Here is a 12541-nt window from a genome sequence, read left to right as displayed (position 1 = left end):
TATGCTTAGCACTTATGCCACCTTTTCCTTTTGACTCCAAGATAAGCCTGAAATTACTAACCTCACAGCAGACAGGCAGTGAAGTATTTGCTGCCCCTGTTTTATAAATAGGAAACTTGCTGCAGTGTTTTGTCCAGGTGACACTGTTGATGGGACAGGTGTTTACGTGCAGGTGCCTCAGAAACAGTCCTGAGCTCCTGGTACATGTTAAGCAGACCCATTGCTCCAGGTGGGGAGGGCACTAGCTTCTCACCTTCTTCTCATCTCCTTTCTCACAGACACTCCCTCTGCTAGTTAGAAACGCAAGCAGCAGGCAGTTGCATGTGAAGCCAAGAGCTCACGTGCACCAATTTCTGAAGTGGGCAGGGCCAATGTGGATTTGTGACCATGCCACTGCCTTGGCCACGCTATTTTATTTCTTCACTCCTTGCCTGCTACCAGAGTAATCTCTTCAGAGTTGAGAAAGTCTCATATCTATCTTGAGCACCTAGTGCATGGGCTCTGATTTCAGGTGGAGGCTCTGATGATAATAGTAATCATCATCATCAGTGGCATCCTCTGGAAAAAATGTAAGTATCCATGAAAACAAGCAAATGATCGGTAATGGAGCCCCCGAAAAATGAGGTACCGAAATTTATAAAAACGGCTTTCAAGTGTTGCTGAAGAATGGAGCTAGGTCCTGCTCTGTGCTCAGTGCATCTGAACAGTGCCCTACTAGTCTACCTGATTCAGGTGGGTTTCGAAGGACAAAATCTACCATGAAAGAGGAAACCATTAGAGAGTTAGAGGACATTGCGCTCATTCCCCTTGGAAACCAGCTTGGGGTTGGGAATTCTGTGACTAAACACGGAAAATTATGAAACTGAAAAATAAACAAATTGCCCGATCAGTACAAAAGCTGTGCCCACCACTCTCTATGCACTCTGTTACTTATGGTGGCTGATCTCTCACTTGCTCCTCCTATCAACATGTCTGTACCAGGAAAGGAGAAGTAGGGATTAGAGAAAGTACGAAGTATTTTAGAAACTGGTTCTTCGGAACATACTCACATCTGATGAGGAAAGGATAACTAATTTCTATTTCAAGGAGCTTGTGACTGACATTATTTGTTTCAGGAAAGTGTAGAGAGATGGGTTTCAGAGGAAATTTTCTGTTATTATTTATTCACAGAAGGAACTGTCCTTGATGAGAGATACTTGATTTCTCACTCACTTGTTTGGAGATGCATTCATTTGCTTTTCTATTCCTAGATTTGTTTCCCCCCCCAAGAGTCTTTTACTTGATTTTAAGAATTAAAAATTATACAAGGCCTGTCTAAAAGCCCTCTGAAATCAGCAGAAATATTTACATTCCACAGACAGAATTTACTGAATCAGTGGCTGGAAGTATCTCCCTGATTAACTGACAAGTCTCCTGTTCATCACTTAAAGAAAATACACACTCCAAGCCAGTGCAGCAGAGCTGCATGATGTTCCCTAGCAAAGGTGTAGAATAAACAAGCATGTACAAATCTCTCTTTCTCCAAGCTGAAAGCCTAATGAAAGTATTTTATAATTTGACGTTTGACATTCAAATTCGTTTTTGTTTTCATTACTGTGCAGCTCTATATCTGTGTTTTTCCAAATTAATTTAAGAACATTAGTTTGAACTGACAACTCATTTATTAGTTTTATCCATATTTATTTTCCTTTTCAAGGGAGTTGTTTCTTCTCCTCATTTTTCTAATTTAGATTAAATCTGCGCTATGCTTTCACAAAATTTGGGTGGGGTTTGGTTTTGTTCCAAATAAGTGTCTCTATTTTTCACTGCGTCATAACCTTTATTATGTTTTTCAGTATCTTACAGTGATAATGTTACACTTGGCTTTTTTTTCTTGCTCTTTCTCATTCTACTTTTTCTCTGTATTTCACACTTGCATGCTATCTTTCCTACATAGAATATCACTTTGACAAAATAAAGCTTTTGAACCTATAAATATTACATAAGTTCAAACCAATCAAATTTAAGCCTCTTGTATTGTGGTGGGAAGGAAAAGGGAAACTGAGAAAGAAAAGCAAAGCATATTTGCATAAGACAAATTTCCTTATGAGCTAGTGCTGTGATATAAACAACAAAATAATAAATTCATCGGGATTTTTTTCAAGCTTAAGGACAAACATCTCCTGCCAATGTATCATGCTTACTGACACCTTTGCTTATGCTGGGGCTTTATCACTATTTTGTCAAAAAAGTATCATCTGCTGCACTCTTCTGGACATCATCAGGACAGCACATTCTCCAGAAAATCCCAAATAAAATCAGGTAGGATTACAGCATAGTTTTCATGAGCAAAGATGTGGCTTCCATTGTTTCTAATAGAAAATGGGCATAAAATCTCTCTGCCTTTGATTAGTCTAATATTTAAATGAGATCCAAAGGAAGAGACTTTTTCCTGCAATTTACTAGCAGATCTAGAGTGGCTCCAGACTTCTGCGTCTACAGTCTGTGGCATTTGCTATCTGAGGGCAGAGCAACTAATGCTGTCGGTGGCAAAACAAGCAAGGCTTGGCTCCATGCGGTTTACATCCCTGCTTGTCATGCCTCCCCCCATCTCTCATTGACCCCACCTCTCTTCTAAGTCAAACTGGGAAATCTTCAGGTCCTCCATGGCCTTCTCATTCCCAAATGGTCCCCTAATCCTGCTTCTTCCCATCCATATCCCCATAATTTCTCTGTGAGGTACTCAGGGCAGAGAGACAGCCCATCTCTTCCATGTCCATGTGTATGAGGTGGATGGTCCTGGAATTCGCCTATGCATGTGCTGACTTGCTGGTTGGAGGGTACAGACCTGCTGACTTGCCAAGCAGAAATGAATAGTGTTTGCTTCCACCATGAGTGTCCTTATGGAAAACAAATTTTAGTTTCTTTTCTCTGTCCAACCACTGATTTTCTGAAGCCTTGCAGGAACATCGGAGTTCCGTCCCTCTGCCAGGTGTGGTGGAGGTTGAATGATATGCTCAAAAAGTGACTGTGGAGGTAGGGATGTGGATGACCTGTGGATGGGATGGTACATGGACACAACTGACTACAAAACAATTACCAAGACCAACCATTTGTTTTCCTGCTGGCATCATTTCCTCTGCCCACCCTGACTGCAGGCTACACACTGGCTCCCTACTGAGAGCCCTTTGCAGTGTCTCAGAGCTGAGGCAGAAAGGACACTTCCCCACTCCCTTCCCACCAGCATTTCCCACCTGTGCCCTGGAGGCACGTAACTTTTGACCACTGCTTTTATCCCAGGTGACTTGTCTAATCGTTAAAGCTCACTGGGATGTAGCTGTTGCACGTGGCCTTTCCAGAACCATCATTCTCCCAGCACAGAGGGGAACGTGTGGGATTCCCACCTTGCCCATAACTGTTGTTCTCCTCTGCCCCACCAAGCCCAGCTGAAGTCCATACCGACTAGCCAGGTAAGCCCATTGAAACTCCGGTGAGCACTCTGGCTGGGAATGCCTGACTTGCCTTAGCTGAGCCCCGTGGGGGTGATGGAGGTGGTGTTGCTGAAATGTGTGGGGCACCCTGCATGCACCCTGACATCTGGTGGGTGCCCCTGGAGGGCAAAGACACATTATAGACTGAATCAAAGTGAGCACTGCCTCCCAAGTCATGAACAACAAAAACCAACCCAGAAATGGGAAGCAGCTGAGGAAAGGAACCTTCTTTCCCCCCAGGAAGGACATGGCAATTATTGAAAGAAATTCTGGTACAGAGTTAGCATCATCAGAATCTGGTTTTGGGACTGGCTTACACAAAAGCATAACTCAAAAGCAGTTCTAACCTAAGCAGTGGAAGTCTGTGACTGAAAATGCCATTGGAACCTAAAGCTGAATATACAGGACTGTATAGAATTAGATTGTGCCTGGGTTCCCATACTTTCCACCACTGTGATCCCCATCTTTACCTTAGCAAAGTGAGGCCAAGCAATCTGAGAACAAAAACATGCCCCGCAAAACAAGAGAGCGCCTTCGCATTTCCTAGCATCCGGTACAAATGATTGAGTCCGATTTGGTAATCCATCCAATTCAAGGTTGTTTGAATGGCCACACCACGGCAAAGGGGGTCACAGCATGGGAGAATGATTAACTTAACCTGCCTGCCTTGTTTGTTTGATGCTGCCTCACTCCAGTGCGAGTCAATAAAACTTTGTGCACCGACACACACAACTTCCAGCACCCTCCAGCTGGGCCAAAATGGGGATTAGCAAAGCCGCCTTTCTCTTTCTTTTCTTGCTCGGCTCAGGTAAGAGTCCTTTGCCTTCCGCTTGCCTAGGGGAGACGGGGGCCAAACGCTTGCAGGCTCCACTTGGTGAAGGTAGGTCCCCAAGTCTCTGTGTCGCCACTTACCTGGACGACGAGGGATTTGGGGCTTGCTGGCCAGCGAGAGTTGCTGTTGAACAAAGCGAGGGCCGTGGTTGCTCCAGCGTCGTGTTCGTTAGAGACACCAGAAGAGCGACCGCCTTGGTGTCTGCGTGGGGAACTAATGGCTCCCTGCAAACTTGCCTCATGGCCAGGCATGGGGGCACCCTGGGAAAGCCGGCCCAAGGCCTGCTGCAAAACCCGTAGCAGTCAGGGAGACGGCTGTCTCTGGTTCCTGCAGGCTTTGGATCAAATGCTAAAGCTGTTTTTACTGCCAAGCATTGCTAAGCACAGTGATCCTGATTTTCATCCTGTATGATAGGAGTTTTAAAGTTCTTAAATGAAATATTTAAAACAAAATTAAAAATTAAAAAGCTCCTTTATATTCCAGCAATTTCACATTTTCTGGTGTCAAACACTTACAAGAAAATATTCTCCCTTGTTTTCCTGGGGGCAGTAGGTAGAAATCTAATCTTTAGTAACCTAGATCAACTTTTCCAAGAATACGTCTAGAATTATTTTTTACAACTCCAAAAGAAGATAGGTGTTCCACTAAAGGTAATGTATGAATTTCAAGCTCACCTACAAATTTGGTAAATAAATATTCCACATGTAGTATATATTTAAATCATATTTCAATCAGATATCATATTCTCTAGTACTTTAACATTGCATATCATTGTATGGCCCTTAAATGACTTTTTAAAAGTACCATTAAAAATGTATCATCGGTACACTTTATATGATTTTCTAATAGTTTGGACATTTAATATGACAGAATAACAGGGATGTGTCATTGTGTGATTGTGCTGGGTTATAAAAGAGATGATAAAGTTATTTTTATTTGCTCATTGTTGTCAGATCTAACTCACTTGCTCCAAAGTTATGGTCCATGAAAATGCCTTACAACTATTTTTTATGTCTTCTGCATTAGTACCGGTCAAGCCTGGAAAGATACATATGTAAAAGAAGAAATTGGTTTGCTCACATATGTTTAAATATTCTGTTCAATTATCATGTGTCATGTCTGGGTTTATAAAGACTTGCACGTTAGCCAGAATCATACATTTCCTGCTGCATTTTTAAATATATTCTTTTTTTAAGTTTACACTTTGCAATGTTTTTTCAGGCAAATAACATCACCTTTTCTGTTATCTAAGCTTCTGCCAATCTGTACTGTCTTGTATCTTATGCACTTCATACAAAATCTAGTGTGTTCATTCTTAAACCATCTGAAATAAAACCTTTTTTATGGTCACTGAAAAGGAATGGTATCCAACATAGAGCTCTTTGGACAAACATATAGTTTTAAGATGAGCCAATAAAGTTTGGAAAGTAATATTTTCCTATTGTGGTCCCCTGCAATTCTGGAACAGTGGCCTCGGTCAGCTTGGGAAAAGGGTCAGGAGAGGAAACAGTTGTTTGCTGAGTGCATCAGGAGAAATTGGCAGGCTGTTGGTGCTCCACATAGTCCTACTGTAACAGAAGGATTAGATCTGGGAGGCCTCAGTGTCAGGGATCTCTTCAGACATGCAGATTTTATAGCATTGAGTCAACTCTGCAAACAGTTACAGAAGATTGCCTTCAGGCAATTAATCATCTTACTTTCATTAGTGGTTCAAATACCTTCTATTTTATATGAATATGTGTCATGTGGAGGTAGGTGATGGATGACCTCTATGTCATGGGAGTTAATTACACTGGAGTGATGTTGCAGTGAACTGATCGTAATATGAATTTCCTGTGTCTGGCAATAATAATCTAGCTTGAAAAGTGAAATCATTAAACCATGTCACTTCCGCAACTTTGTAACCTGAGCTGGATATGGAAATAAACTTTCGTAGAAATTAGGAACAGAAACATAGAATCTTTATAGACATAAAAGGAAAAATCAGTTAGATGGCAAACTCCATTGTGAGCAACAACATTTTGAAGCTAAGTATTACACGTATTAGCAGCTGCATGCTATACAGCTTATGCACATGCAGCTTTCAGATATAATAATAATAATTGATTTACTAATTTAAAATCTTGGGTTAATTTGCTGCAACAGAGATGCAGCCTGACGAATTCATTAGTAAGTCTGCTCAACCCATTACAACAAAAATAATGGTGTCCAGTGTAAAAGACTATATAGTCATCTTATGATTGAGGTTTCTTGCTCCGGGGCAAGACGTCTTAGGACAAACAACTATTCAGTGACCAGTAAAACTGCAGTGATTGCACCATCCACATGGGAGGTCATAATCTCACATCCTCCCAATTCATGCTTCTCCAAAACTTTAATATTGATCTCACTTCCCTTTCTCGGACTGGTGTTTGTTTGACACTAATCCCTCTCTCCAGTCCCTCATACGCTTGTTTCACATTTCTTGTTCTCAACTTCAAACCCATATGTAACTCCATCCAGAGCTGCTTCTCTACAGCTCTCTTCTGCTGTTTTTTCCTGTTACATGTTCCAGTCATACAGCTGGGATTGTGTCAAGAGACAAATTTCCTCAGAGTTTATCATGTTTTACACAGAATTACACAAAATAAATGGTGCTTTCACCTGTGAAAACATGAAAAATGGGACTCCAAGTCACAGGTCTTCTTAACTGCAACATTCTCATTTTTAATGTCTGATTCTTTTTCTTCCCTTTAGTGAAAGGAAATATACTGGATGACTACTTAAGAACAGATGGTGTTTGGATACTTACTCGAAATAAACAGTTTTACAAGACAAATAATGAAAAAGAATGTGCAGAGAAATGTGAAGCAGAAAGAAATTTTAATTGCAGGTAATTTCTGTTGAATCTTAAAACTATGTCATTGTGAGTGACTGCATATCAATGATGTTTTCCTACTGCTGCTGAGAACCAACATCCCCATGCTGCTGCAGCTCTGCTTACAGCACTGTTGCGCATACCTATGCCTTTAGCCTGTGGCTTATTGCCACCCATAAATTACCTTAACATCAAGTAAAGGATGGATTTGCTATGTATTACTCATTCTATAGCTAATGTGGTCGTGGTTTAACCTGGCAGGCAGCTAAAACAACCACGCAGCCGTTCACTCACTACCCCCCTCAGTGGGACGGGGGAGAGAATCGAAAAGAAAAAAAGGTAAAACTTGTGGGTTGAGATAAAGACAGTTTAATAGGACAGAAAAGGAAGATAATAGTAGTAGTAGTAATAATAATAATAATAATAATTTTAAAAAAGAATATGCAAAACAAGTGATGAACAGCACCATTTCTCACCACCTGAAGCCAATGGTGTGCTAGTTCCTGAGCCACACCAGCTCCTGGCCAATCCCCAGTTATATGCTAAGCATGATGTCATATGGTATGGAATGTCCCTGTGGCCAGTTTGGCTCAGCTGTCCTGGCTGTGCCCCCTCCCAGTTTCTTGGGCACCCCCGCCTTCTCGTTGGCAGGCCAGTATGAGAAGCTGAAAAGTCCTTGACTGCTTGGCAACAACTAAAACATCAGTGTGTTATCATCAACATTATTCTCATCCCAAATCCAAACCACGGCACTATACCCGCTGCTAGTAAGAAAAGTAACTCTACCCCAGCTGAAACCAGGACAATGCTCAAGTTCCTGCTCTTACCCAATGTTATGTGGAGAACTACTTACGCCTCTTTAGCTGGACGCTGCCTTGTTTCACAAAAGAAGGGTGAGAATTTTCTCATTTGTTGTAGGGAAAGGCGCTAACCTGAGCAGCTAGGATGCCGTTGATAACGTTTTGCAAATGCAGTAACTAGTTTCCCACACAGTAACTTGCTCAGTCACACATCCTGAATAAGTCAGCCACCTCAGAGCAGTAGAAAATATCAGTCTCTTACGCAGTGTCTCAAATACTGAGTGCAGTATCTGAAAGATATAAATGGATACAAGCCAGTGCTAGTAAATTAATAATTTATAGAAAACCAATTATGAGTTGAATAATTTGAATTGAATTAAAAATATTGCTTTGGATGTCCATATTGCTTCCTTCTCAATTTCAACAGGGCCTTCCTGTTCACCAGGAAGAAGCTACAGTGTTTAACACTGGCTGAAAATGCCAAAATGACAGTGATGTTCAACAGCACGGAAGCAGTTCTTTATGAGAAGAAAAGTATGTATATAGTAAGACTACTACTACTCTACTTCTCTACTACTCTACTTCTCTACTTCTCTAATTTTCTGTGTAATAACTCAGTCAAGAATTATTTAACTGAAATATTGTATTGACTGATAATTGTGGTGTTTGGTTGTTGGGGGTTTTTTTAAATTATAATCAAATGTTCACATTTTGTAAGCTGGTTTGTTTATACTTAATTCTTATTGTATGGCAGGCTCAGATAAGTGGCTTGGTTTAAGATTATTTTTGGAATTAATTAATTAATGCTTTTATAAGTTTTTAATAGATGTTATATAGCTGGAAAATATAAATTCTTTTTAAGTAGGCTATCTTGATAAGTTTTGTGGAAACATAGATAATGCAGTCACAAACACTAACTTCAATGAGTCTTCTGGGAAAAAGAAAGCTCCTATTACTAACTTAATATGTAAGATCAATAGTGAACATTTCTTGTAAGAACATTTCACTTTGTTTGAAAAGACATTTTCAATGTCTTTACAATTCTGAAGCATTTGAAAGATTCACAGAAAACTGAAACTGCATGAATAGTCATGGTGCAGATCCCCTTTGCCATATCAAAGTTTGAAAGAGAAAGCAGTTCATGGCCAAATTCCCAACTAGTATAAACTGATATGATTCTGACGAATTCATTAACTTCTGCTGGAGATCTGGCCCAAACATAAGAAAAAGCTAGAATGTTAACATTTAAACAGCTGTATCCTAATTCTGCTGCTACTAGACTGGATAATGGGTTGCCAAGTTCACGGCACCAGGTGCTGCTCCGTTTGTAACAGCTAACTTCAGTAAGTACCAGCTTAACCTTCAGCTGATTATCAGCCAGTGGCATTTTGTTCTTATGGTGCAATATGTGTTCCTTGGTGTCTTCTTTCTACACCAATGACAAGTGGATTTTCTCACCAGTGTTCCTGAACTTGCAGTTTATGTTTAGCTCGGACAGATTGCTAAAGCCTTGAAAGCTAGAATTTGAAGCGTACTGCTTGATTCTTGAGTGTTATTATGGTCAGATTCCTTCCTATTTTAAAAGGCAAAACCACTGTTACAGTTGTTTTGATCAAAAGACTTTAGCTCTACAGTCACATCCCCTCCCGCCTCAGTAACAGACCTCACAAGACTAAAGCCTATGGAGAGCTCTTCTCCACTTTTATTTTTCGCACGTTCTTCATAGACCATTGATGTGTGAGTCACCAGTACAGAAGAATATTGCAGCAGGTTCAGCCAAATAATTTCTGGAAGAAGGGAAATATCTGTAGAAATAATGGGTGTAGCCAATGCCTCAACATTTTAAGAGTAATTTTTTTTTTACTGAAGTAAAAAATTGGAGTTTTCCTTTGAGGTTAAAACAGGATAAAGGAGGAATATGCGCTCTGTAAATTTCTCTGCATATGCTGCAAGCGAATAGACATGTGCACAAGTCATTAATTATTAAATTGAAATTAGCCCTTCTAAGTGAATAAATAATTTTCATTGACCCTAATTATGTGTTGTCACAGAGGGCCAGACATTAACTCCAGCTTAAATTCGTACAAATCAAGACAATATCCCTAACTTCGTCAGAGCCCCTTTACATTGCTTGCCATTGTCCAAGCTCTTCCAAACATCTGAAACTTCTGAGGACAAACATCTGATTCTCATGTCAGCAGCAAAAGACTTGGTTTTATACACAGGAGCCTTGGCCTCTCAGGAAAAGTAGACAGCACTGCTTGGCTTCTCTTATTTCTTGTCTGCGTCCTCCAAAGCTATTCCCTGGAAGACAGACCTGGTGCCTCCAGCCTCAGTGTTCATCCCAGTGACCTTCCTGAACACATGTAATCTACAAATTTAGTCAGCAGCTCTGCTGCTCGTCCCCCCATTGGAGCCAACTTTTCCTGCAGAAAAAAAGGCCTAGCTTGGCACCTTCTCATTCTTCAGAATGGATTTGTCTTGTTTATTTTTTATCCTTAACTGAAACTGTAGGGTTAGATATGGGTCTGCTCCCCTGTCTCCCCAACCTCTTGGAAGCGCAGGTTTTCCTTCCTGGCCATGACCAGGACTGAAGGAAATGTCACCATGTGAGTCCATTGCAGGAGAAGACACTGTGTCTGGTTCCTTACACGGAGGGACCAGCTCAACAGCCTGTAGGTCCCTGTCATAGCAGGGAGTCCCCCATGAATGGAGGCACTTGTCTGAGTGTCAGGCCCAGGACAGAGACATGGTTACCTGCTGTCTTTCTGCAGGGTGAAGCTAAGTGTCCCACGTAAGCATGGTGGGCAGCCACCTCTCTTGCCTTCACCACCATCACTGTGTGGGCTGCCAGAGCTGGCACGTTCATCTGCAGCCCTTCTGCAGAGTTACCAGTCCTTTGATGTGACTGGGAGACCTTTTCTGATCATTTTAAAGTAGAGGCTGGCTCTTGTCAGCTCCCACCGCAGACTGAGCAGAAATCAAGCCTCCTTCACACTTAGCATCTATCAATGTCACTGAAAGCTGCAATCAGGCACTGCCACAGCTTGGACAATAGGTCATGGATACCAAATCCCTTCATGTGCAAGCTATTTTCTCTTTCCCTATTTTATCCTTGGGCTAATGGTGGTGGTTCTTTGAAATGATCCAACCCATATACCCAAGCCTTAAGGCAGCCAGATCTTTTTTTTCAAACAGAGGATGTAGAGTCATCTTCCTTCTATTTTTCACTAGCAGGAATAAAAGACTATCTCATTCCTTCTGAAACTCAGAGCTACCACTGCCAACATCTCTGTGAAGTCTCTGGGTAATTTGGTGTCTGTAATAGCCCCAATCCACCTCAAACCAGACATATTTCTCAAAAGGCTGTTAAAGTGCATTGCAAAAGTGAGACTCACCTTCCTAGAAGCAACCTAATTATCACAACCAGCGTCACCCAGCCCGAACTTGAATTTGCAGATAAAGACATTTAGTTTCATTAATTCTTAGAAAAGTTTTCTGTCCCCACCATGAGTCCTCAGCACCAGGAAACAGCTGCTGTAAAACTCCTTTCTGCTGAGATATGATGGCATCTGTTCTGCCTGGAGAAAGGAATGTCCAGGACATTTTGTGACTGCCACTCCCTTAGGTTCATGGTGGCTGTGCAGTCTCACCTATGCCTGACTCAGACCTTGGAGTTTGTAACGGCTGCTCTGGCCTCAGCCTTTGCCAGAGCTTATTATCTTTGGGATTGGATTCAAAATATCTGTACAAAACATCTACTTTAAAACTGAAAGGTTCATTCCTCTGTGAGCGTAAGAGTTTGCGTGGCTGTGCTGGGCCACCCAATGTTGAGCACTCACATTTTACCCCACCAAAGACACTTTGGGATCTTTATGCAGACCATGCTCTGGATTGTCCATAGTTACGAAGGCAACTTCATGAACATATGTCTGGCAGTTATAATTTTACTTTCCTTATGTTAATGGCAAAACCCTGTATAAGGAATCCTCTTCTGATTACAGCTTCCTTGTCAATAGTAGGAATAATCCACAAGGCCCAGATACATAGCTTTTTGTGGGCCATGCCCACTACATTATGTTGTGTCAGATTTCTTCCCACCCACACCTCCAAGAGTGCCTTTTCCTTTGGTTCTAATTGGCCTCTCGGAGTTTAAGAACCACGGCGTTTTTACTAGCTCAATGGCCATCTGGGATTCTTACCCTCTTGTAGGGGTAATAATCAAAGTTTTGGCACTTAGTCACTGAAACATTTCTTAAGAACTTGGTTAGAGACTTCTCCTTCTTTACAGAGCAGTTTCCCCAGTCAAACCTTAATTTTGCCTTGACATGTAGTTTGGCTTTTGATCTCATCTCTCTTTTGAGGAACACAGACTATCAGTTGTTATAGGCCAGCACAGCAAACCCCTGTACAGGACAGAAAAGTAAAAGAGACTTTGTGGATTGAACAGAAAGGAGCAATGTTACTAAAAATGCTGTTTAAGAGGGATCACATACCAAAACTATTGAGCAGAGATGGTCATGCTGGGAATTGCTACTGAAGTACCAGTGTGGAAGCAGCAGTGACAAGACTTTTGGGCACT

General features: G+C 41.4%; 1 protein-coding gene across 1 annotated transcript in view; it reads left to right on the top strand.

Annotated features, from left to right (window-relative positions):
* The first annotated feature begins 4163 nt into the window (after positions 1 to 4163).
* LOC129203902 (plasminogen-like) overlaps positions 4164 to 12541 on the top strand; it is a 29238-nt gene continuing 20860 nt past the window's right edge. Inside the window, exons 1-3 of the mRNA XM_054818850.1 lie at positions 4164 to 4278; positions 7039 to 7174; positions 8387 to 8493. Coding sequence (XP_054674825.1) covers positions 4230 to 4278; positions 7039 to 7174; positions 8387 to 8493 — 292 coding nt within the window. The 5' untranslated portion in view covers positions 4164 to 4229. The remainder of the gene's footprint in view (positions 4279 to 7038; positions 7175 to 8386; positions 8494 to 12541) is intronic.

This window comes from Grus americana, chromosome 3 (assembly GCF_028858705.1).
Source record: "Grus americana isolate bGruAme1 chromosome 3, bGruAme1.mat, whole genome shotgun sequence".
Taxonomy (NCBI): Eukaryota; Metazoa; Chordata; class Aves; order Gruiformes; family Gruidae; genus Grus; species Grus americana.
This window is presented reverse-complemented; position numbering and strand designations above follow the sequence as displayed.